Here is a 27,535-nt window from a genome sequence, read left to right as displayed (position 1 = left end):
TGCCAGTCTATCACAAATCCAGTGATCACCTCAATCACAGCTCCCACACCATAATGTGAAACAAAGCCACGGCGCTGCCATGTCCCATCAAAAGTTACGTCAATCCAAGGGATGCCATCATCAATTTCCCAACAGCCTAACTCAGCATCCTCATGATAGAAATCTTCAACAGCATCAAGTTCTCTTGGGTGCAGTTCATTGTTAGTGTCTTTCACAATTGTGTGTACATTCCTCTGAAGAATGTCACAAGTGTCACGAGAAACACTGCATGCCACTTTGTGGATACGTTGGTATGTGTTCTCACTCATATTAGGCATACCAAAAATGGCACAGAATTTGTTGAGTACTGCATACCCACCGCCTGCTTCCATGGAAAACATAACAGCTCTCTGGTTCACATCAAAGGGCCGATCACCTCTATCACTGTCAAAAATCCTAGGAGATGAATTCTCAGATTTACTGTATGTGCACTGCTTGCATTTGAGCACCACCGTTCTTGACAGTCCCATCTTTTCATCGAGGAAGAGTTGTACCGACGAGTCTTCACACATGGGACATGTCATATCATTCAGTAATCTGTTCAATTGACCAACATCAAATAAGCACCACTCGCGCTGTCCGAAAACGTCCTGATCGTTAAAATTGTTGGTCTTCCGGTTGTACTCCTGCACAAGTCTTATCTTTTTGGCTGAGGCTGACTCTGGAATCTGTTCACGAAAATCAGCAGCAACTTCATCTGTTTCAACTAAGGAAACGCGCGGCCCATGTTCGATGTCAGAATCCAACACTTCGTCACCTTCTTCAGCCTTTCGTTTCTTTGCTTCACGCATTTTCTGCATCTTTAAAGCTCATTTTTTTGATGCAGAACCAAAATGGGCCGTTTTCAGCGTGTGATGTTTCTTTCGTGGCATGTTTTTCTCGTAGAAATGATCAAAGTTTTCTTTTCTCTTTCCAAAAAAAACACGAATGTTTACACAACGAATGTTTACACATAGTGTCCGGATGTTGTAACTTCGTTAATCTCCGACGTCGACGGAAACGCCCGAAGTAGCTGTTTTGCATATTTGCGCATGCGCAGTTCACAACTAAACCGGTTCTCGATCGGAAGTTTCGCGACTGACCAATGAGCTTCAAGGTGATGAAGCTGATAAGAAAACACCCACGTCAGTCTTTGTCTCTTCTTGCTCAGGGGTGGCAGCCTTCACAGTTTCTACTGACGTCATGTGAAAGTCCGGTCTTTCCCGCTCATTTTGATAGGTCACTTCCTGCGTTGCAGACGATAATTCTAGCTGTATCCAAGTCTTGAAAACGGACACAATTGCACACCTTTCATATTTTCAACAAAAAAAGTAGACACACCAGGGTTGCAAATGATCTTTATTTTCACACATTTAGTCATTTTCTGGAACATTCATCAACAAGAAATGAAAGTAGACACATAAAACTACCAAAAAATTGAAAAAACCCAAAACATGTTTGTGAACACTTTTTTTACCATTTTTTGCCTGTGGGGTCTCACCTTAACGTGCGTATTTGATCTTCTGCTTGTGTATACACACGAAGGGGGTTCAGACACCAGCAGGTCTGCACATATGTTGACCTGGGAGATTGGAAAAATCTCCACCCTTAACCTACCAGGCGCCGTAACCGAAATTTGAACCCAGGACCCTCAGACTGAAAATCCAACGCTTTAACCATTCGGCGATTGCACCCGTTGGGCAAAGGGATAAAATCTAAACTGATATTTTCATACATGGCTCAGTAAAAATACCGATTAAAAATGCACAACAAAAAGTCTTAAAAACAAACAAACAAACTGACAGAAAACAACTGAGCTTCTTCAGTCCAAACACAACAAAGAGTTACTACATGTCCCATCAAAAATCAAACTTCTAAAATAAATCATGCAAGTATTTAACAACCTACATTTAAACTAGTGACTATCCCAATTCAAACTAGTGAAGAACCAACCATCCAAGTGTACTATCCATCCCAATCAAAACTCAGTCATCCAGTTATATTCATGGTCCAAGTACAACTTGTCATGATAATTATTCCTTCTGCATTGGTCCAAACCAAGAAAAACAACACTCAAATTCTAAACCAAGAAAAACAGCAATCATTTGCACAATTTTCTCTTTCTGTTCACACACACACACACACACAAACCAGGATTGCTGCCACAAATTTATGCCACAAAAATGATGTGTTCACAGTGAAATCTCCCAACACCGCTGGATGGGCCGAGAAAAGCACCACCAGACACATTGTCAGTGTCCTGAAAGAAAGCACCATGGTGTAATGAATGGGGAAAATCTGCTGCTGGCCTGTTGTACCCCACACCCCCTCCTCTCCACTTAACCCCCTTCCTCCTTATGCTACCTGTCAGAAGAGGCGGTGGTCACAGGAAGCTTTAGGTTTTTCAGTTGAGCAGGTCAGTCAGTATGTTCCTTCTAGGTTTAATGCTGGATGATCGCCTCAAAATGCTGGGTCGATCAGAGGCCCCATCCCGCGGCCTGTGTGACTTGCCAGGCCGACCAACAGCAGAAACTGGTTTGGGTTTTGGGGGGGATAATAACGATAACAAGATTGGGTTGTCCCGTCTGGGATTCTCCGTCCGTGGGTGTGATGGTGTGTGAGTTGAACTGGCATACTGACTGGGTCCTGGTCTGTTGTTTGTCATCACCATGGGATGAGTAGCTTTTCTGCCATATTCTGGTGAACAATTCTCCAGAATGTAAGTTTTTCACACACACACACACACACACACACACACAGTCATCATGACAAAACAGGACTAACAAATCCCATACACAGAAACAACAGCAAAGTGAAGCTAAGCTGACCAGTGTATGCCATCTTCCTGGCTAACTGTACTTCAAGGTACACTATCACCTACAGTAAGGATCACATCGACTGGAAATTCAATTGATATACCTGCCTATCCACTGAAAATTACATGCACACTAAATGTTCATAATCATATGTTATCTCAGACCTAAAAAAAAGAAGAAAAAAAGAGTAATTTACAATGGACTTACAACATTCCAAATATTCCATGACATCATTGTCATTGTTTTGTGCAGATTTGTTTTGTGCAGATTTCATGACAATGTGTCAGAAATGAACTGTCTGTGATGTGATGAAGAACCATTCACAAAAAGTTAATGAACTCTGAAGTCCATATACTGTCTGGATAAAGCCCAGGTTCCACGTTCTTCCTGAAGGAGGTTCCACAACGCGCATTCTATCCCAAAAAGAAAAGGAACAATATACACTTCCTCACACCTGAATGTAATGGACTACCACATCCTACTGATAAAAAAAGAACTGGCAATCTGGAAATTGTAACTGTCACAAAAAAGGACTGGAAGTTATACAATCATTCTCCAGCTCCATGTATGCTGCCAGGAACAAGAAACTGGGAAGACTGAACGTAACATGATCTGTATGCATGCATTTGAATCAACAAGTAATGTTCCAAAGCCAACCAACAAAACAAATGCAAGGCAAGAAATCCATCTTTGTTCCATGACAGCTTTGTCCTCACCGAACCCGGCCCACCAAACAATCCAGTAAGTCAAACATACATGGATATATCGGACATGGATGGATATGATAATGTCATCCAACAAAACACACTTCACACACCAACACTAAAAGTACTCACCTTTCAAGATATTTCTGGCCGCCAGTGTGAGAATGTCCTTCTCTGTACAGGTGGAAACAACTGCCCTTCTGGTGTCACTGGATTCTGGCATCACCACCACATGCTTAACTAAGGGCAAAAAGAGAAAATATCTGTTTATTTTACCATAAAACAATCCCAAACACATCTCCAGCATATCAAGCAGGTCATTTTCAGGCATGATCCATGCAAAAATGCTTGTCATTAGTCTGAGACAGATAACCCAGGTCCTGTGTGCAGCATGCACTCAGCACACGCCATGACAACATAATGAATGTCCCTGACAAAATTCTGAGGAAAAGTCCACTCAAATAGATGTGTGTGTGTGTGCGCATAATTGAAAGCTTGACTGAATGACACAGGAAACAAAAGGCAGCCATCAGTGGGCTCTACCCAGGTACTAGGCAGCCTGTTGTGCAAATGACTGGAAATAGCTTAAAAACTGGTCTCTGATCGAAGTACTATAAAAGTAAATGTATCAATAAGGAAAGTCCTTGGGTTTCAGGACCCTACTGCACACTATGGTTCAGCGATAGCCTTCTAGTCAAGGTTCAGGGGCTGGGGTCACTGCCTCCTCAGCTGCTACTGAATCTTTTCTCCCTTTTCTTTCTTTTTCCCCCAAAGTTCTCAACTGATGTGTTAAAAAAATAGAGTAACTGCACTAGTGGGTCACAGTTAAGTATGTGTAATTAAAATAGAGTTTATGTCTTCAGAAACATCTTAATTCAGAGTTAATTCCAGTATTTCACAGCCTGTAAATCATTTCCTATTGACATGTTCATGAATGCATGCACACACACACACACACACACACACACACACACACACACACACACACACACGCGTGCGCGCGCACACACACACACACACACAGATTAACAGTTATTGCTTTTTTAAAAAATGTGAGCCAAGATGATACACATTTCATATTTGCATCACACACATAGTGATCTGTTTGCAGGTTTACTCATTTAAAAATAAATAAATAAATGTCAATTAAAAAAAAAAAATAGACAGGTGTCTTCTTTCTTCAAGCACTGTCATTCTCGTGGGGAGGTCTGAAAAACCGTTTTAAACACATATAATCATGCAAAGTGTGCTTTGGCGCCATACTTTCTGAAAAATGCAAAATGCTTAAAAGATGTGATGTAACACACATGGCCCCAAAATTCAAGATATAAACTGACGACTCACCACCAGAATTTGCTCTCTTTGCTCGCAACATCGCACGATTCATAGCTGCAGTAGGACAGCCAGAAGCACTGAAAAAAAAAAAAAAATTTCTTATATGATTCACATCCTTTTTTTTTTTCTTTTTTTTTTCAAATACACTTCGATCAGTAGTGCACCAATTTGAATTATGTGCCTGTGCAATAAAGAGTAGCAGTAATTACTATGTGTCTGACAAATAATCAAAGAGCCATTTCTCAACTACAATGACTGAATTATACAGGAGAAAGGTTTTAATGTCATCATTTCCTCGATCCCCCCATACCCCACCCCCCACCCTACAAACAACAACAACAAAACATCAATCCATCAATCAAAAATAAATCAAAGTGTTTATCACTGCATGCCATGAGGGGCAAAGAAGTGAAAGATGGAAAGAAACCAGCCTTACAGTGCACTACCACTGAGTGAACCATGATCCAAACAAGAGAGAGAGGGGGGTATCAGAAAAGAACACAAAAGGGCTATTGCACGGATGTTCAGTGCTGGCACTTTAGTTGGCCCAGCGAAAGTTCATGAACCCAGGAAGTAGGGCATGGATATAAATAAACGTGGCTGACAAACAGGCCGTGCCAGCGGCACTCGCTGTACGCTTGTTCAGCGGTAAATCTGCTTTGTTTCTTTCGCGCATCATCTTCCCGGATGGATTGGAAATAACGACAAAAGAAGTGGGTTTCTACAAAGAATGCAAAATGAGCTTTCCATTGACTCCAAACACAATATATTTTCTTACATAGCAATTGTTGCGGCAACGGTTGAAACATGCATGAAGAAAGAGAAGAGAAGGTCAAGCAGAAACATGATCGCAAAAATCGTAAAATTTAAATCCCTCTCTAAGAAAACATACGCTTATTACAATGAAATCGTAAAAATCACCAAAACATTTAGCATGCCTGCATGCAGATCAGCCCACCCTTTTGAGTTGTAGATTTTTTCTTGTCAGCACAACAAGTGTTTAAATGAACACACTGTAGCATGGTGAGTGCAAACAGCAGGGGCATGGAGAGCAGGGTGAGTGTAATCGCTGCAGGAAATGTGTGGATGCTATGGAAGCATGAGAAAAGTGGGGCAGGGGCTGCGGGGCCAAGTGAAACAAAGAAGGCAGTGTCCAGGTTTGGCATGCGGGGCCAGAAATACCGCGCGCGGTGAATGCGCCGGCCAATGCAGAGTGTGGTGGGAAAGTCTGGCATTAAAAAAAGTTTGACCCCAGACGCTAGACGCTGCTCGGAAACTAAAGAGGTGGATTTTGTGCTTGGCTGAGCAGCCGTGATTGACCAGAAAGACAAATTCCAAAGGGTAGGCATTAATTGAACTGCATAAATCCTACCTCTAACTCACGTCTGAAATAGAAATACAAAAACAGTAAAATACATATACATAAATCTTAATTAAAACAGAAGAAGTGCATCTGGTGACTGAAAGCCAAGTGACAGGTGTGCTGCTGACCTGCGATGGGATGTACGCCAGTTGTTGATGTGGCCCTTTCCACTGCATCCCGGAGTGGGGCACCTGTCATCAGTTTCTCTTAGCATGTCATTCAGACACACTTCCCACATATATCCGCATCACTCTGCATGTACACACTACACACATGACAGCATACACGTATGTCAGCATGCTCACACGTGCATGTACACCCACTACACACATGTATGCATCAGCATGCATGCACGTACATGTAAACACACCATTTACACACACACATCAGCATAAATGCATGCTTGTATATGTAAAGACATCACACACATACATTAGCAAACATAGATGTGCATGTACACACACTACACACATACATCAGCATACACACACAGACACACACTATATAAACATTTCACACTTATCCACCCTGACACAGGTGTATACTATCAAAGTGGCAATAGCAAATTCATAAAATCTTAAAAATAAAAATCAGAAATTAAAAAACCCATTTCTTTTTATTAGTTGGCTCTGATAACATATACCCAACTCATTCAAACTGGATCTGAAGAAGACCAACAAAAACAAAAATCTCTAAATTATCACATCTTTTAACAATATTACAATGGCTGAAAAATGTATCCACCCATCACTCATTCCACCATCAACAAACATATTCTCAGAGAAATTACTATTTATCTGAACCATACAGAAGATTTAGAAAGAGAAACTGTAAAGTTGTAAATATCGATCAAGATTTTGTAAATCTGACTATATTATCCTCTAGTAAATACTATGAAGTCTAATCATTTATACAGTAATCCTACCTGTGTGAGAACTCGTAGTCTCTAACTGCAAAACAAAATCAAATAAATGCATTACATATTTTCAATACGGGGAGAGGGCAGCAACAAACAAAAATATCACAAAAAATAGCAACAACAACATGAGACAAGCCTTCAACAAGTCATGACACAAGTAGCTATGAAACCTCAACACACAGAAATCTTGACTGGTTTCTTTTCACAAGCCACCTCTGCAAGTCTGGTGACCTATTGCAAGTCTGAAAATGTTCACTACAAAAATGTTTTTTTAATTGAAAAAATTTGACAATGTTGGCCTGGCTCACAACAAATATCAGGCTTTCAAATTCAAGTCCAGATCAATCAAGATCCATATTCATACATCCTCAAACCTCATCCCTCAAGTTTTTGACCATTTAGTATTTATAAGACAAAAAAAAATGTCCATGGTTAATGGACAAAAAACTCCACACAAAAAATATAACCTTTTTTTCTTGAGTAACATGAAACTCTGCATGCAAGTGCATTATATATTAGTACATTGAAGACATAAAACTACAAATTAGAAAAACTATGTCCTTTAAAAAATATATATCTGTTTTGTTTCCATGAATGCTCAAGACTGCAACAGGAGGAGTTTGTATTATACTCCATGTTTGGTGATACATATACTTACCATGTCAAACTGATGTAAACTAGGCCTATCGGTTTGCTCTGCTTGGCAAAATTTCGCGCGGCTAACAGTGAAAAGACGACCCGTCTTGCCTGGTCCGCTCTTAGCCAATCAAACGCCTCTAAAAGCTATAAGCGCTGAATCATTCCGTGGCCACACAGATTTTTGCACACGTGTCTGTGACAGTTTTCAAAGACAATCTGTGTTCAAAGACATGTACTAAATGTTCCCATAAGTTATCACCACCATTCTTATTTAGCCACAGTTCATTCAATCAACTTGCTTTAAAATTATCAACCTCTGTATCACCAAAAATTAAACAGCAAATCAGTAAATCATAATCAAGAGCTTGAATCTGAACTTCCACAGACGCTTCTTCACACTTTTCGTTTTTTATGTCATTGTTTTAATCAGGTAGTGGCCATTTGCATTATTTACAAAAATTAAATCCCATTACATTCTGATTCTCAGGTTTGGCACTGGCGGACATTGTGGGAGAAACTTCACCAGTATGATCAATACTAAGCTGATCTTGATCTGATTAATTTACATTTGTTTTTATGCAAGCCTAGAAAAGATCATGGTCAAATATATTTACCAGTGTGTAAAGCATCAACAATAAAGATCACTGTTTAAAAAAATTAGTGTGATTAAAATATGAAATATTCACAAAGGATCTGTAGCCCTTGTGTTCAATCGCCTTTGTTTCTACAAGTAAGGCCATGGAAATTTTCATCATTCTGACAATTCTCCGTTTCTTTACACTCATAATTACTGAGAAAATGGTGATGTCCTACTCATTATCATAAGCTTTATGACTTATACCATACTTTCATATCCTATCCCTAGGCTAATAATTTGAGAAACCTGAAATGCATGTTTGTTTCCAACAAACATCTGTTCACTGACACAAGTGTAAGTACTAAAGGCAATAGACTAGGCTACTGGAGTTAAATATTAAAAAATTACGCAGAGACAAATAATGCATAACACACAAACATACACACACACACAGAGGCACTCACTCCCACAAACATACACACACATAAACACACATAGGCACTCACTCACACACACACACACACACACAATTGCAGAGAAGAAAAAGAGACTGAACGCATCTTCTTCTCCCAAATTTGTGGGCAACAATCCCTCATGCACTCATTTTAAACAAATATTTTTTTAAAATTCCAAGGCAGCTTTCTATCCCATCTCTGAGGTAGCCTTGCTGCACTATCTCAAAGTTTCTGATGAAGTACATCCTGTCGACTTTTGCATTTCTCAGCAACAAGTGTGTGTGTGTGTGTGTTTGAGCATATGTTTTCATGCTGTGCAAGTGAACACCCATAATGATACACACTTGCTAAGATGGCCTGCGACACCAGCAGTCGTGCACAAACGTTGACCTCTCCCTCTCCCTCTGGATCCCCTGCTGGTGCTTTAACCCCATGTCTTCCATAGAGATACCCAGGTTCCCTATCATCCCACTGATCATCAAGCAGGTGCAGGGTGATGGCCGCTTGGTGTCACTCATACCTGCCACTAAGTGACCAACTATATGGCCCCACCTCAGGTTCTGGGGTGATCTCAGCAATCAACAGAGATTTCTGTCTATGTCACCAGTGTAACAGTTAGAAACTACAAGTAAGAGTTCAAAATCAAATCTAAGAGCTTGAAATTAAATGTCTGTATCAATAGAGATGTAAAAGGCAGAAAACAAAATACATATGGATCAACAAAACGACAAGACAAAAGGACACCAAAACTCACACTGTGACTGTGACATATTGGTTGGTTTCCTTGGGCATCCAGACATGCTGAAACATAAGACGTATTTGATATCGGGAACAGTATGTGCGTGTGTGTGTGTGTGTAGTATGAATGGTATGTTACACTGTTTGCAGCTTGCAACACATTGTGTTGCTATGCACTGGTGTGTGCTCATACACTTGTAAAATATCAATGCTGATGTGTATACTCTCTTCTTTCTGAATACCCCACTCAGCCCCCCCCCCCCCCCCCCCCCCCCAATAAGTTAACAATAACAAAACGCTGGTCTCCATCCATTCCAACCTCTCAACTACATACCATATTTTCCACATTCATTCCCATGGTGAATGCATTCACTCATATGAAAAAAATAATGGTAAACATTAAGTCTTAAACAAATTGAAGCAGACATTTCGATTCACATCACTACTGCCACTTTTTCACTGTTGTTTTTTGTCTCCACCTCCCTCTACCATTACTGTTTTATCATATATAACCTCCAGTCTCCTTCTCCATCCCATACTTCTTGGCATTACATGTTTAGTGACTTTTTTTTCTTTTCTTTCTTTTGCCTGCCCCCACCTCCAGCCCCCTCCCCCGCCCACCCCCCCAAGATCGCTTTACTTAAATGATTTTTTTTTCAAAATATCATGTGCACACAAAATTTCATATTGATCAGCAGTCTTTTAACAAAGCTGGAAATGTTCTGTACAACTGATCACAATGCATACAGCTTTTTCCAAACACACCCAGGTAGAAAAGTTCTTACTTTTGGTGATTTGCGTAGAGACCTGTTATGTGTCCTGACCCATCACAACCAGGGGTGCGGCAAAAACCTGGGTATTTGTACCACACTGTTCATGTTCACACACTTCACGCACTGTACAAAACTTTTAGGTTACTGACTTCTCATTTGAAAAATCTCATTAAAAATCTCATTAACGACTGTATAGCAGGTCACTTGACAATATTTCATTTCATTTACAATGCTCTCATTTTGAAACACCAGTACTATGAACTCAATTACTGTTACATCAACACTGGTATGCTCATTTTTGTCAATGAAGCCATTTTTTTTTTTTTATAACCAGGCAAGTAATGGTATTCAGATGCAATGAACACATTAATCAAAACATAAAACTTGTGAAAACAACATACTCTATTTCACGAAAACCAAACAAGAGGTGTGCATGTCTCGTTGAAAATGAAATTATATCAGTGTGGACTGGGCTGCCAACATGGGTCAGCACTGCAGAAACTTGACAGTAAGGGTCCAGAGGGGGTTAAGAATGTATGTGTGTGTGTATGAGTGTGTGTGTGAGAGAGAGAGGAAGGGAGAGCAATGAGAGAGAGAGTGAGAGAGAGCGAATGAGTAAGTGTGTGCGTGTGCGCTGTGTGTGCGCGCACGTGTGTGTGAGTGAGAATGTACGTGCTTCTGTGTGCATGCGTGCGTGTGAGAATGTATGTGTTTCTGTGTGTGCGTGCGTGCGTGCATGATGTGTGCCTTCACATGTGTGTGCCTACATGTGTGTGTGTGCTTCGTGTATGCCTACATGTGTGCTCAGGTGCATGAGTGTGTGTACATCAGGTCTTACGCATATGTGTGGTGTTTATTTTGTGCGGAGCATCTGTGTCAGTTTATGTACATGCCTGAACATACTGTGTAACATGCTGGTGTGTATGCATTGGTTTGTCTGTGAAAGTTTCTCTGTGAATGAATGTTCATGTGTGTGTACTGCACATGCGTATGTGTATATTTACCAGCATGATTTACTGACTAAATCTGGGCTTTCTTGAGGCGTCACATGATGAAGTTGTCTGTTATGTACTGCTGCTGGAGCTGCTGCTTTTTGTTTGATCCCAAAATAAAACGTCACCCAATGCCCAAATCACCTTTGATAGAAAACTCCTGCTCTGGAGGGACTTCAGAGGAGCTGGTGATGTCATAGTTGTGGTCCATATGGATCCATTTAACAAGACAGTCCACTGTCAGCTCGGACTCTTTCTCCCACTCAGACAGGATATTTAAAACAGCTTCTTCCTCCGAATGGATCCCATCTACAGGTTCCATTGAGTCACAAATGTCAGCACTGTATGTAGGTGAAGAAACAGGGGGTAGCCATGTCTGTGGCAGCAGCTTTGGTGAAAAAGATGCTTGTTGCAGAGACGGCAGCCAGGAAGGAGGGTCCACTACCATTCTGTCCTCTTCGGGAAGAATGTTAGCTGAGTAAACTCCACTTATCTGAAGCTGGCTATGCTCTTCAGTGCTGTCTGGATGGTGACTTGCTTCAAGAGTCTGGTCATCAGTAACAACTTCCTCGTCTATTTCATCAAATGTCACAGGGCCCAGATGAGACTCATTCTCATCCGCAGGTTCCAGTTTGATGTCTTGGACTTCAAATTCAACACCGCACTCACAAGTCGCATGACTTGCTTCAAGAGTCTGGTCATCAGTAACAACTTCCTCTTTTATCTTGTCAAACACCACAGGGCCTAGATGAGACTCGGTCTCATCAGCGGGTTCCAATTTGATGTCTTTGATTTCAAATTCAACACCCCACTCACAAGCCACCCGCTTCCTATCCTTTGTTTTCTTTTCATCGCTTTCGTGTTTGTGACAGCAACATAACTCTGACAGAAGGACACCACTCTCTGCTGCTGTTAAATTACTGTCCGAGGAGATCCCATCCTTGTTCTCAACTATAGTACATTTCTTTTCAGTCTTATAAAAAGTGTTATTACCATGTCCTTTCACACTGCCTTCATTTTTTACTTTCAGGATTTTCTTATCGATTTCATTTACTCCCACAATCTCTTGTTTCACAACTATATTATCGTGTTCAGATTTCACTTTGTGACAGGAACAGGATAAGACTGTGGCATGTTCACATGTACAGGGTATGGCATCGTAGTATTGTTCATGTTCATGATCAAGTATTTCTTTTTTTATTTCCACTTTTACCTTGGAGTCAGCTGCAAAACTACAGCTACATTTTTCAGAACTTCTCATGGTCAGTAACCTTTTAAATTTCTCATTCCATTTTCTAAAATCAAAGACAGCGTGTTGAGCGCACTCTTGAGATGTTGAATCCCATTCTGTAACAGTGAGTGGGACATCGGAACCCTGGCGCGCTTCTATCTGCCTGTTTTGTGTCAGCTTCCATGGTTCTGGCTTCCCATCATCAGGACCTCTGCTGTAACAAGCAGATTTGTTCTCTAAATGGTATATCAATTCAAAATAATGGAAAATTAAATTGTAACCTCTGCCTCAAAGTAAAAGTACTCAGAATACAACAGTTATCTGAAAGAGTAAATAGGGGGGTTGGGGGGAGGGGTGGCGATGAATAACTTTTAATAATGCTTGGTATCTTGTTTTCAATTTTTCCTTTTTGATATTTACATGTGTTCTATTTGTAAACACCTTGGGCTTATTTTCAAGATAAGGCACAAATGTTCATAATAATAATAATAATAATAACAATAATAATGATATCATAATAATGATAACAATATGCTATAAAAGGGCTAAGACTCCTGTCATATGTTAATCTTTTTTTCCTTTCTGTTTTAGTGGCCTGCACCTCATTGATCACTCACTGGCACAGGAGTGGGCTTTGACATGTATGACCATTTCTAACCATACTTCATGCAGCCATATTCTGTTTTTGGGAGTGTGCATGCTGGCTTTGTTCATGTTTCCATTACCCATCAAACACGGACATGGATTACTTGTGTGTGTATTCTATCTTCCGCACATGTATACACATGAAGCAGATTAAAGCACTAGCAGGTATGCACACATATTGACCTAGGAGGTTAGTAAAAACGATTTCCAGCCTTAATCCACCAGGCACCAATTCTGGGATCACACCCTCAAACCTTCATATCAAACCCCCTGCAAGCTTATCATTCAGTACGCACTTCACTTGGTAAATGTTTCAAATGACACTCTAAAAGGTATTACCTTTCAACAATCTGTCATTTCACTTCATCATTTGTCAAACTGTCAATGGTAAATGTTTCAAATGACACTCTAAATATTATCTTTCAACAATCTGTCATTTCATTTGATCATTTGTCAAACTATCACTTCACTGGATCAATTTTCACATCATCCATACCATTTCAAAGAGACAAGAAGAAAACAAGACGATCATTCCACTGACAAACTGCAGAAAATAATCCCCGACCCTGTCATGGTCATGAAATGCCCTCCTTCCTCAACAAACACACAGTAAAAATAAATGAATGAATAAATCTAAAGAATAAAATGTTGCCCAAAGCAACTCCTATGTTCATTCAAATCAACAAGAGAACTTCTACATGAATGACAGTTTTTTTATCCTGCCATTTAGGCTGCAATACTCTTGACATCTTGTGTCCAGGAGTGTGCATGCTGAGTATGTTTGTATTTCAAGAATCCACTCAAAATTGACATGGATTATGCAATCTTTAATATGCACATTTTGATCTTCTGCATGTGTAAGTATACACAGTGGAGTAAGTCACCAGCAAGTCAGCATACATCAACAGAAAAACCAGCACCAGGGTTCCCTCCAGTGCTCCGACTTCTTCAAGACACAGTGTTTGAACTCTAGAGACCAAAGCAAATGACGGCCATTCCATCCTCTATCGACTGATGAAGCTTGTGATCCCTGGTTACCAACTGCAAAGGAACTCACCAATACATGCAAGAAGCAGAGAACCATGGACAACTTCCCACATCCAAGAGAAATCCCACCCCAAAAAATGGATATGAGAACCATGTATAGTAGAGAGATGATTACATAAATAACAAATAAATAAATGAATAATAAAATGAAACCATGCAATAAAATACAGGTTATAAAAAGCACTAAACATTTCTTGAAAATTAATATATATATATATGTCATGATTTACTCTCCAGTTTCCTCCAACTGGATGCTGTGTCCATATTAAAGTCCCTGTTTCCCACATCAACAGTGTCTGGGCTATGTGGAAACACAACACCCAACACCACACTCTGAAACCAGGTAGGTATAGTCATACAAGTATTCAGGAATACCACGCTAACACACACACACACACACACACACAAACACACACACACACTCACATACATGAATAGAGGTGGGGTTGTTACACTTACTGTCCGATCGAGATGTCATTCTAATATCAATCAAATCATATGGTTCTCAAAAATTGTGGGTCGGTTTTTAACTCACTCAAAGACTCATAACATGTAGATGACACAGGTACATACCTGATTGCTTTCCCACACACTTCCATTTCAACAGCTTCTTCTTTAACAGATGTAGTAAAATCTGGAAAGAACATTTCAAATCTGACAAAGAGTACTAAGATCAAGCAGGAGTACAAAAAATGGGTGCCCAGGAAAATACGACCTATACCTTAACAATGACTGTGCACAAACATGTCAGTACAGTGTGAGTGTGAATGAGTTAGTATGTATACCTGCGTATGTGCATGCACATGCATGTATGCCCAAGCACACACACACACACACACACACACACACACACACACACACACACACAGCAGATGTGGTGTAGCATGCATAGATTTGTCTGAACACAGCGATGCCACCTTGAGTAACTGAACTGAACTCAACTCTGTGAATATTACTAATACTAGAGATACACTGGTGCAAAGTGCAGTCTGTTGCAATATAGCACTAGCAGTGAAAAACATGCACAACGTTTATTGATGAACAAACACAACACAGGAAAATGCAGGAAAACATGCCAGACAGTGATAGTATTTGGGGCAGGAACAATGCCTGCCTGAAACAAGGTCAACTGGTTGCAATGACTCTCCACTCCAAGATCTGTTCCCCATGCTTGGCAAAATCTTAGGCAGCTAATTAAACTTGCTTACTTGAAACACTGATTTTTCACATCACAGCAACCTATCTTAACCTGCTTGTGTTTCTGTGTATGCATGAAAACTGTATTATGTATATGTGATATGTGCAAACACACTACCAGACAGAGATAGGGCACATACAGCCAATGAGATGCTGGGGTCAGATCTAAGTAAAGAAAAAAGTTACGCTTTGTAGGCTGAAATTTTTTGTTTGTTTTGAATGTACACATAGTGACATACACTTAAATACACAGATTACCAGTCTCACGATCATAACAATGACGAGAGCAAATTACCTTGCTTCCGTCGGCCCATGACAACAAGTGTGTTTGTTGTCCTGTGGCTAAATATCAAATGTCTTGACACACTCAAGGATTAGGATAAAGGATACCTGAAAATAAAAGAAACAAGATAGTAGTTTTGTAGTTTTAAAGTTGATATGAAAATTGAAGTATTTTGTTAAACTAATAACATGTAGAGCCAAGTACAAGTACTTCTAAACGTCATATGAAGTAAAAAGGACTTCATTTTGAGGAAAGTCAAGACTGGAAATTTTTTCGTTTCATCGTGATCAATTCAAGGGTATTAACTCATATGGTTTACAATTTTTAACTGTGAATTCCGACTGATTCTGTGGATATTTTTATGGCAGTTTGGGGCATAATCCAGTGAGTGATGAGGCGTTCACGAATCTTATTTAACGGTCTTCTTCTCCAACTTTCCATCACATGTTATTGTGTATTGTCCATTGAATATAGGATTGAACGGGCAGGTCAACAACTTGAAACAAAATGGCGTTGTTCGCGTTCGCAAAGAATATGAGCACGCGCTTCGAATGTGTTTATATGTGTACGGAATTGATTTTTGCCCATGACCTTCAGGGCTCAGCCAACAGATCTGTAAAGTCCATTCGTCGTATTGATTTTAGTATTTTCTGAAAAAGACCACTTGGGCGAATGATCATAGTGAAAGCCCTGTACACTGAGAGTAAAACACACAAGCTTTTTATGTACTGAGTATAATTTCATAATGTAATGTTTAAGATGAGAAAGATCAGTTTAAAGCAAATTAAGTCCCCTAGCATTAATTACAGAGTAATTTCCCTTTTTTACAACCTGCACCAAAACGTTTGCAAAATAAATAAAACTTCCATGCTTAGCAAAAGAAGTTCCTGTTTGAACAAAAAATGATAATAATGACTGCTCTTGTTATTGTGTCAGAATATCAGATCAAAGTGCCAAGTTTAGAGAATACAAAAAATATAAATATAACAGTAAATGCAGTTTGCATATAATTAGGCTTCTTCTTTTTTAATTTTTTTGTGCCCATCCAAGAGGTACAATATTGTTTTAAACAAGATGACTGGAAAGAACTGAATTTTTCCTATTTTTATACCTAATTTTGTGTCAACTGACAAAGTATTTGCTCAGAAAATGTCAATGTTAAAGTTTACCACGGACACACAGGCACACACAGACAACTGAACACCGGGTTAAAACACACTCACTTTGTTTACACAAGTGAGTAAAAAATAAGATGAATAATTTCAAAGTCCTTTACTCAAATAGTGATTATGGTATCCTGAATAAAAAAGATGAACTAAACAGTAGAACTGCTTCAGACCAACTGTGTATCATTGCAATGACAGAGGTCATTCAAAAAAATGACCCCAATATACCAATGTCTGATTACCAATTGAATTATCAGTACAATATGTTTATGAACAAAACCCCCACCGAGAAGTTAGCACTTTACATTGATAAGAGACTCAATGCAAGGGAATGCGATGAATTTGATACTCCGGGATACCGTGAAAATGTGTGGTGCACATTCCACACAAAAATTATGGAAATGTCCTAATCGGCTGTTTATATCGCAGCCCAAACACATCTGATGAGGAAAACGACAAGAAACTTTTTGACATGCTTGAGTCAGATTTCATATCAAAGTACGATAGTGTGCGTCATGGGTGACTTCAATTTCCTGTTTGTAAGATAGGATGGAAATTTCTCAGGTGAGAATGGGGAGGAAATTAAAATGAGGCTACAAGACGCTTTTCTCACCCAACAAGTGAAGCAGTTCACAAGGAGGAGAGAAAACCAGAACACTACTTTGGATGACTGGGTGCTTGTAAACGATGAAACTCTGATTTCTGAGATTGAACACCAAGACCCACTTGGCAGGAGTGATCATGATGTCTTAGTTTTTTAGTTGAATGTTACCAATGAAACAAATGATGAACAATGCAAGTATGCGTACAATCTTAAGAGGGTTAACTACAATCAACTGAGAGATTTTCTAAGAGAAAAAGACTGGTCACAATTGCCTACAGACAAGCTAGAAGACATGTGGCAAAAATTCAAAAATCTCCTTGAGAGAATGGAGAAATGTATACCTAAGGTGAAAAGGCGCAAAAAGAAAAAGTTGATACCCATTTGGATGAGTAAGAAAACAATGAGAATAATTAAGAAAAAGCACAAATTATTTAAACGATATTTGAATACCAAATCTGGTCGAGATTATCTCAGTTTCATAAAGGAACGGAAGTATGTAATGAGATAGCCAGCCCTGTCAGTATTCTGTTCAACACATCTCTTGAGACTGGAATTCTACCCGAGGACTGGGAGACGGCCGAGGTGACGGCAATATTCAAAAAGGGAGGAAAATCAGACCCAGGAAACTATCGTCCAGTTTCACTTACCTGTGTATTATGCAAAGTATTAGAAAGTCTAGTGAGAGATACTATCGTTTCACATTTCACTGATAATGGTCTCTATGCTGATTGCCAGCACGGTTTTAGAAAGAAAAGGTCATGTGTGACACAGTTACTACAAGTAATGGAAAGGCTTACACTCTATTTCGACGAAGGGGAACCTGTAGATATCATCTATCTTGACTTTACAAAGGCTTTTGACTCGGTCCCGCACGAGAGGCTACTTACCAAACTCGCTGCCTATGGAGTATGCGGCTCCATTTTGAAATGGATTAGAAGTTTCCTTAAAGGTTGCACACAGACAGTGAGGGTATGGGATGCTACGTCGGAAAAAGCAGAAGTACTGAGTGGTATACCCCAGTGTAGCATATTAGGCCCCATCCTCTTTACTGTCTTTATAAACAATATGCCCTCTACATTGCAGAGTTTGTGCCACATCTTTGCTGATGATAACAAGATAATGAACACAGCAAAGGAACACTCCACCATCCCAAATCATGAAAATGATATAAACAAACTACAAGAGTGGTAAGAGACCTGGAACCTATTCTTCAATGTGTCAAAGTGCCATGTTCTACATATGGGGAAGAAAAATCCTGCAAATAAGTATGAAATGAAGCTGGGTAAAAATGTTCATAAGATTACAAGATGTAACGAAGAAAAAGATTTGGGTGTTACATTTGATGAAAATCTTAATTTTGACCCGCACATAAATCAAATTGTTGGTAAGGCAAACCAAGTACTAGGAATGGTAAGGAGAGCCTTCACATTCTTAGACAAAGACATGTTCACTAAACTATACAAGTCTATTGTGAGACCACATCTGGAATATGCAAACGTTATCTGGGGTCCTGCAAGCCTAAAGAGGCAATCCATCCAAATTGAAAGAGTCCAGAGGCATGCAACTAGACTGCTGAAGGAATGCAATGAAATGAATTATCATGACTGACTAAAATCTTTGAACCTTCATTCACCGAAGGGTAGATGACTACAAGGTTATCTTATACAGATGTTTAAAAATTTCCACGGTTATGATGATGCTGATTCGCACTCTTATTTCCTATACACCTGTAAATGTCACTACGAAACGCTTTTGGACATTCATAAAATCCAGACAAAATGAAAATTCTGGCATTTTGCCCCTGAAAGAAGAAGGAAGACTGGTCACCAGTGACAAAGAAAAAGCTGAAATATTAAACCGCCAGTTCCAGTCTGCCTTCAGCAGTAAGGAACACTTCAGTGATGAAGAGTTCAGGGACAGATATCCCATGCCACCACGTGATCCTCAGCAGCCCCTGTTAAAGCAGGTATACGTCATGACTGCCGGTGTCGAGAGACTCCTAAGTAACCTCGACCCTTTCAAGGCATGCAGCCCAGATGGGATCAGCCCCCATGTCTTGAGAGAGCTAGCGGCGGAACTAGCCCCATTGCTCACATTATTATACCAGGCATCCCTCAACTCTGGGGTTGTCCCTGTTGACTGGAAGACTGCTAACGTGTGTCCTGTCTTCAAGAAAGGGGAACAATACAGTGCAGAAAACTACAGGCCCATCTCCCTGACAAGTATTCCGTGCAAGCTCCTGGAGCATATACTGGTCAGCAAGATCATGGTGTACTGAGAAGAGCACCAGATTCTCTGCACAGAACAGCACGGTTTCCGGAAGGGACGCTCATGTGAAACGCAGCTACTCAGCTTCGTGGACGAAGTGTCTGAGGCCCTTGAACAGGGATACCAGGAGGACTTACTTGTCTTCGATTTCTCGAAGGCCTTCGACAAAGTAAATCACAACCTCATGACCCACAAGCTTCAACACAATGGCATTGTCGGGAACATCAACACCTGAATCCAGAACTTCCTCAGTGGTAGGAAGCAGTGGTCGTTGTCAATGGTTCCAGGCCAGAGCTTGCTCCAGTAGACTCAGGAGTCCCCCAGGGCTCCGTCCTTGGGCTGAGCCTGTTTCTACTCTATATCAATGACCTACCAACCGGACTGTCCGCCAGGGCCAGGCTCTTTGCTGATGACACTGCCTGCCACAAAGACGTCAAGACAGCCGAAGACCAAGAGGAGCTGCAAGCGGATGTGGACACCCTAGCTTCCTGGGAACAGCAATGTAAGGTGTCTTTCCACCCCCAGAAATGCTCCAAAGTCCATATGACCCGCTGCCGGACAACTCGGGAGCACAGTTACAAACTTCACGGCCACCGACTCCAGGAGACCCAGGTCAAGTACCTCGGCGTCACACTCACCAAGGACCTGAAGTGGGCTCCGCATATCTACAGCATCACCAACAAGGCAATCCAGACACTAGGCCCTGTGCGCCACAACATCAAGGTGCCCAGTAAGACCATCAAGACTGCAGCCTACAGGGCCCTCGTCCGCCCTACCCTTGAGTATGCCAGCTGTGTGTGGGATCCCCACACCCCTGAAGACACTAATACTATTGAAAAGGTGCAGCGTAGAACAGCTCACTGGGTCTCACACTGCTTCCGCCAAACCTCCAGTGTGGATGACATGCTCCTTGACCTGGAATGGCCAACGCTGCAAGCCAGACAGAGGCGTGCGAGACTCACCATGTTCTACAAGGTGCACAACAGCCTCGTACACATTGATTCCAAATATCTCCCCTCTGTCAGCCGCCTCAGCCATATAACTAGAAAGTCCCACCCCCTGCAATACGACAACCCATTTGTAAAATCTGTGAATGAGTTCAAGAACCTGATCGACAAACTGCCCCAGGTAGAAGGACTATTTCATGGCTATGATGAGTAGAAACCCCATTAGGCACGACCGACAAACTGCCCCAGGTAGAAGGACTATTTTATGGCTATGATGAGTAGAAACCTCATTAGGCACGACCGACTTAAACAAAAACAATCAATACCAAAACCAAGAGGGGACAAATATTAGGCCTCGCGGTCTAGGTGTAACCGGACACCGTCCCTACTCCTATTACTACATCTAAATCCGCATCTGCTCTTTTGTCAATGACTGTTTTCAGTTTCAGTTTCTGTAGCTCTGCGTTCGGACAAATCCATATATGCTACACCACATCTGCCAAGCAGATGCCTGCTCAGCAGCGTAAACCAACGCGCTTAGTCAGGCCTTGAGAAAAAAAAGAAAAAAAAAAGGACTGAACATGGTTATATGAATGTAATTGACCGAGCATACTGTATCAAATGCCATACGGGCTTTCTCTAAGTTCAGTGATATGATTCTGCCTTCAGTAGCTCAAGGAGGCGTCACTGCGTTCGGGCAAATCCATATTCGCTACACCACATCTGCCAAGCAGATGCCTGCCCAGCAGCGTAACCCAACGCGTTTAGTCAGGCCTTGAGAAAAAAAAAGAAAAAAAAAAGAAGACTGAACATGGTTATATGAATGTACTTCACCGAGCATACTGTATCAAATGCTATACGGGCTTTCTCTAAGTTCAGTGATATGATTCTGCCTTCACCTCTGAACGAAGATCGCTTACCGTGGGTCACCGTAGGCAAACGTGGTCCGCAGTGAGCAACTCGCGTAACTTTTCAATCATGTCCAGCGGAACTTATTTCGAGCGCATGCGCAGGCAAAGATTCCCGAAGACGATTTGCGAATGCGAAACTGGCTGGCTTATTGTTTATCAAATCAGCGGCTAACTGTTTCATGGCGGCCCATTGAATTATATATTTTTTTCTGTGATTTAACTGGGGGGAAGATGGTAAAAAACCAAGCAAACTGTTAACAATGTGTGTCCTCCTCTGTGCGTTTGGGGAGCGCACGTCTGTATGAGTTGTTTCCCCTTACGTGACAGTTCCTGTTTGCCTTCACAATGCGATGGGCTGATCATTCAAAATAGTAATTTAAAAAATCAGCTATTTTTTAATTGTTAAATTGTTGTGTTGTATGCACAGTTATATTTATACACAAGACATTTTATAAGTCTAATCACGATTCATATACTTCCTCGTTCGTTTATTTTCGCTATTTCTTTTTACATATTTGAAAAAAAGTGTTTAATTCCTTCAAACACCCAACATACAAATTGGCATTTTTGCACTGTTGTTCCAATGGTGTCATTACAGTGTTAAACAGGCACCTCTTCCTGAGATTAGACTACAACAATTGTCAGCAGTACTGATATCCTAACTGATGGAATGGATCAGTGGAGAAAGTATAATCAGTTTGTTGCATCCATGTCTACAGTACTATCCTCACAATTTTTATGCTCATTCTTCCATTACACAGCCCACACTGGTTTGCTGATGACTGAATCTGTCGTGGCTGGTGCACTGGCATGCTGGGTATTTTCCTGTTTCCACTATCTACCAAAGCCGACATGAAAAACAGGCTTGTGTGTACCTGATCTTTCATGCATATATATATGTATAGATATGAAGGGTGTTCAGGCACTAGCAGGTCTGCACAAATATTTCCAGAGACAGAAAATATCTCCACTGGCCCTTCACCCACCATGTGCTCAAAAACCAGAGATATACCCCAGAATATTCGGGGCGAGAATTCCCAAACCATTCCCATGGCCACCGCATCCACAAGAAAGACCTTTAAATCATGTTTAAAGCTATTTTATAATACTCCGTTAATTTATTTTCATTCAAAATATATGTCAAGATTTGCAGTTATAACCATTTATTTTAAGAATCATGTTTTGTGTCTGTCACTGGAATAAAAGATAAAAAAAAACACAAAAACACAGGTGTGTCTTCAGTTGTTCAAATATCAGAATAACTCTCTCTCGATCTCTCTTTACATATATATATGTGTGTGTAAACGTTCATACAGATTATCTGGTTTGTGGTATTTATTTATATAAATACATTTTCCCCCCCGTTTTCATGTGTGTGTGTGTACAGAGAGAGATTGAAAACACACACACACACACACACACACACACACACACTGACTCGGACTGGACACACACACACGTAGTACACACTGTTGTGACACAGACACACACACACACGCACGCACACACACATACGTACGTGCACACGCACTCACTGGTATTGATGGTACACGTAACCTTTGTTTAAAACGACATTCATCATTAATTTTGACGTAAGCTCATATCAAATCCCCACCGCATCAGTTCTATTGTTATCACACCCACCTTCCGCCCCAATCTCCTCATGCAGTCTCCAATCTCTCTACTTCTCTCTCAATTTTCCCGCTCATTCCTTCAGTGCAACTTGAGTCATCGTAGGCTAATAGTATGAAAAGTATAAGAGCTGTTTATAGGTACTCATTTTCTCACTTACGTGGGTTGTTTTCATTAAAAAAAAAAATAATAATAATAATAAAAAAATGTTAAACCCAGTTCAAGGAATCTCTATAAAATCACAAATTGTGTTCATGCCTGGAGCAACGCCAACGAACTTGAGCAGTTTTATATCCCAGACCTCGTAAAAGAAACAATTTTTTTAAAGTCACTATTAATCACCCCTTGTAAAGATTGTTAGCTATTTATTAGTGAACTGGTCTGATTTTTCTGAAGGTTGCAGAATGGTTAAGACGCTTATCTGCCAATACAATGTCCGTGAGGGTCTGGGTTCGAATCAAGGCAGGTCCTCAGTAGTCTCGCCCTTCTTTCTCCCGATAACAAAGTTGGACTGGAAATTCAAACTGAGGATGCACCCACGTTGGTCTCGCCACCGATTTCTCCTAATTAAGTTTAAATGGACTCGGTGATTCCCGGCAGACTGAGAATGCACCCACACTGCTTTTCTCTTCGTCCGCTAGCTGTTGTTTTCTGCTTTCGGTGTGAAAACGTTGGAGTTATACTGATGCAAGGCTTGATAATGTGACTTACATATTCACAGTTGTGACTGGGAGTTTCTAACAGCACATATTCACAAGAGAGAGATATATGTATACTCGATAGATAGGTAGAGAAACTCAGTAGAGACAATGAGGTGGACGGATATGAGACAGAGACAGACGGCCGGAGACAGACAGACAAACAAAGATTTGAAACAGAGACACTGCAGAGATGGAGACAGGGAGAGAATGACCTATATCAGCCAAAGCAAGCTGACGCTTCCTCTCTTTTATTTTTCAGTTAAAAGTGCCCTGGTTTTCCTCCTTTGTAGGTCTAACAGTGCCGGGAAAGCGGTGGGGTTCTGCAATAAAACTTTCAAGATAAATCACTGCATGGCTAGCGAGACTCAGGGCTCACTGTCACTGTCTGAAGAGCCAGGGAGAGCATCTTGGCAACGTTCGAGAGTCTGTTTTATTTTTCGCTCTCGTACGGTACAAGTCTAAGTTTAGCAAACTATTACAGTGTAGAAATATCTAAGCACCGCTTGAGGACTGGTTTGATCCCCTCCCACAAAACAATTAAATACCAAGTTTACGACGAGGGCAAAGATCGCAACAATGACGCTCAACTTCGGTCTCGTAAACTGGAAAACAACAACACAGTTTAGGACCTATAGGAAGGTCGGTCTAAAGGTCTGTAGTCACCGGCACGGCTGCATTTTATGTGCACCGAAAAAGATAAGTGCGTGAAACCGAATTCTGGTTCACGTGCTCGATTTGTTTGGCAAGGTCAATCAACAGAGTCCGGCGCTGTATCTGAAACCATCACCCTTCGGTATAGCAGCCTACCATTCACACACAGCGAGGAAATGATAATTATCGTTAATTTGTATGCAATGTCTTTTTTTCTTTTTTTTAAAGTAGGAAACGTTTTTTTAAGTCAAAAGATATTTTTTTTTAGATAGCACAGCTCACTCATTAAAAAAACAACAACAAACAAACAAAAAACCCCAACAAAACAAAACAAAAAACCCCAAAAAACAAACATAAAAACAAAACAAAACAAAACACGGCAAAGAAAACAACGCACAAAGTAGAGATCGACATGAATCTGAAAACAGCAACAACGATAACACACACACACACACACACACACACACACACGGCACACCGTGCACACACACACACTCACACACACACACACACACACTGACACAGACACACAATGACGCGCACACACACACACACACACACACACACACGTGCAGAAGGCACCACACATGGTCCACCACCACCCCCGCCCAACCTTCATTAATACCGTGTTTTCTGAGTGTTTCACATATCACTGAAACAACCTGTATTTTTCCTTCATCAGTTGTCACTTAAACAGTACAATAACGTTCTACCGCTTGACTTTATAGGAGGGGGCTGGTGGGGGGCTGGGGTGGGAGTGGTAAAAGGAAAATGCTTGAACTTTAACAATGATCGTTAACTGAATCCTTATGACGATACTCGGTCGTCATCTAAACATTGCTGAATCCTGAGAAACAAATTTCGCATGCATTTAAGTAGCATTGATGAAGAATCTTTGTTCTGTTTGGCTTATTATGTTTCGTGTGACTGCCCACTGATGTAACAGAAGATGGCCGTGGATAGGGTAGTGGTGGGTTAATTAGTTGCTATCAAATACACACACACACACACACACACACACACACACACATATATATATATATATATATATAATTATATACGCGCGCGCGCGTGTGTGTGTGTATGTGTGTGTGTGTGTGTGTTTTAGTTGTTTTCTAGCACCAATTTATGTTGTCTTCGTTTATTTTGATAGTCCATTCGTCTTTTTCCTTTCTTTCAAGCTAAACAAATGGACGCCGCATAAAGACGTTATTACCATGCAGCGAACTGTTTCCTTTGTAGTCCACGAACATAGCAGTTCAGCTGCCTGCTGTTGTAGCGAAACTGAGCCATTGGGTCCTGAGCTTGGTGCCAGGAGACGTTCAAGAGCAAATCCCTGACTGAAGGGTCGTTGAGAAAGCCGGGCGCGACGGATCGAACTGAGCCAGTCAGTGGTACCTTCGACACAACGGGGAACTGTGTCAATGGTGCGGCGATCGAGGGTCTTTGAATCGGGTCACAGAAATGAATCAGAATGAACCAACATGCCTATCTGGGTCAGTGGGGACGTGGAGTCTTTGCCATGGTCACAAGTGGGTGGGTGGATGGGAGGTGAAGACAGTGGTTAGGTGTGGGGGCAGGAGGAGGGCAGTTATTTTGGGAGTGAAAACAGACTGCCACGAGCTATATAAGGTGTAAAAACGGGCTGCCACCTTCAGTTGGGATCTCACTCCTGCTCTCCCGATCTCTTATGTGTGCATAGTGCTGCCTTGTTGATCAACTGAGGCCCAAGTCTGTGTGTGCCGTCTGGCCAAAGTGCACGGAAGATCTGTTGGACGCACTGGTTCATGTCAACTTAACTTTCCAGTAAGCTTTTTAAAAAATTTTTTAATCAATTACTTTATTAAGTTCATTGATGTTCCTGTTTTGTTGACAGTTTGTTTTTATTCTTAGTTTCTTAAGTTATATCATTTTTTGTGAAGGTTTTGCTCCAACTGATTCTGATTGTCATGATAGTGTGACCTTTTTTTTGTCTCAATGTCCACCAAACCTGATATAAAAACAGACTGCAAAGAGTTTGTGTCTTTTCCCTCCATAGCGCCTTGAATGTTTTATGCTTGAAGCAGACTATTATTTGACCAACATGTTCTCCATCCACAATGACTTGCATCTGATAGAGAACTAGCCATATTCCAGTGCCCACTTTGGTGGGAAAAAAACTACACACACACACACAAACAACAACAACAAACAACTTGTACTTTTGAATTATGGATGTTGAAAAATTTTAACCTGTACACATTTTACAGAGAAAGCTAACTTGAGTCAGCAGTAAACCTTCTAGACTGATGTTTCAATGGTGAACTTAATTTTATAACAGTTAATCCGCAAGTGAGTGCATGTGTTCATGAGTGCATGCACATGTGCGTAGCTAGAGAGATCGAGAGAGTGTGAAAAAAACGGCCTGCATGTTTAAACATTCATAACACCTTGATGTCTGCTTTATCCTGCAGATTCCCCTTTGGTCCAAAATCACAACAAACAGAAAGCCATGTCAATGGACGTGCTTCACAAAAACGCCACCTCCAAGGCAAGGACCTCTGCATGTTGCCCTCTGCCCCCTCTTCCAACAGGCTCCGCTCACTTCCAGACAGTGATGAGTGAACTGGATCGTCCCAAAACATCTGCCTCTTGCCAGCCAGAAGAGAAAGCTCGTCCAGAAAAGAGACGAAGAAGCTGGCACAAATGCCCTCCTCTCTGGCAAGGGCCCATGGTGTCATACAAAGGAGCCTCTCTCCATCTGGGCACAGCCATTTACCTGAGACGTAAACTGTCATCCTATGGTGTCGGACAGACAGCTCCCACATCAAGCTGTTGCAGAGAAACTGTGCTTCAGATTGAAGACTGTCTGCTCAAATCCCCGAGAGGAGGTGGCACAGTGTCAGAAAGGCATATGACACAGCTGAAGCGACGAAGGGGTGTG

At 41.0% G+C, this 27,535-nt stretch overlaps 1 protein-coding gene across 2 annotated transcripts; it reads right to left on the bottom strand.

Moving 5' to 3' along the window:
• Nucleotides 1–1,710: 1,710 nt before the first annotated feature.
• LOC143279815 (uncharacterized) lies at nt 1,711–22,072 on the bottom strand. 2 transcript variants are annotated; one of them, XM_076584007.1, is made up of 11 exons: nt 21,638–22,072; nt 15,745–15,839; nt 14,826–14,886; nt 11,474–12,774; nt 10,350–10,416; nt 9,581–9,627; nt 7,162–7,186; nt 6,365–6,427; nt 4,883–4,950; nt 3,671–3,778; nt 1,711–2,715 (listed from the first exon to the last, which is right to left on the bottom strand). In XM_076584007.1, exons 2-11 carry the CDS (start codon nt 15,761–15,763, stop codon nt 2,423–2,425), a joined length of 2,052 nt encoding a protein of 683 aa, XP_076440122.1. In that variant the 5' UTR covers nt 15,764–15,839; nt 21,638–22,072; the 3' UTR covers nt 1,711–2,422. The 2 variants fall into 2 exon arrangements, with proteins under 2 accessions (XP_076440122.1, XP_076440123.1); XM_076584008.1 differs by having other exon boundaries at nt 11,474–12,771.
• Nucleotides 22,073–27,535: the final 5,463 nt, after the last annotated feature.

This window comes from Babylonia areolata, chromosome 3, assembly GCF_041734735.1.
Source record: "Babylonia areolata isolate BAREFJ2019XMU chromosome 3, ASM4173473v1, whole genome shotgun sequence".
Classification (NCBI taxonomy): domain Eukaryota; kingdom Metazoa; phylum Mollusca; class Gastropoda; order Neogastropoda; family Buccinidae; genus Babylonia; species Babylonia areolata.
This window is presented reverse-complemented; position numbering and strand designations above follow the sequence as displayed.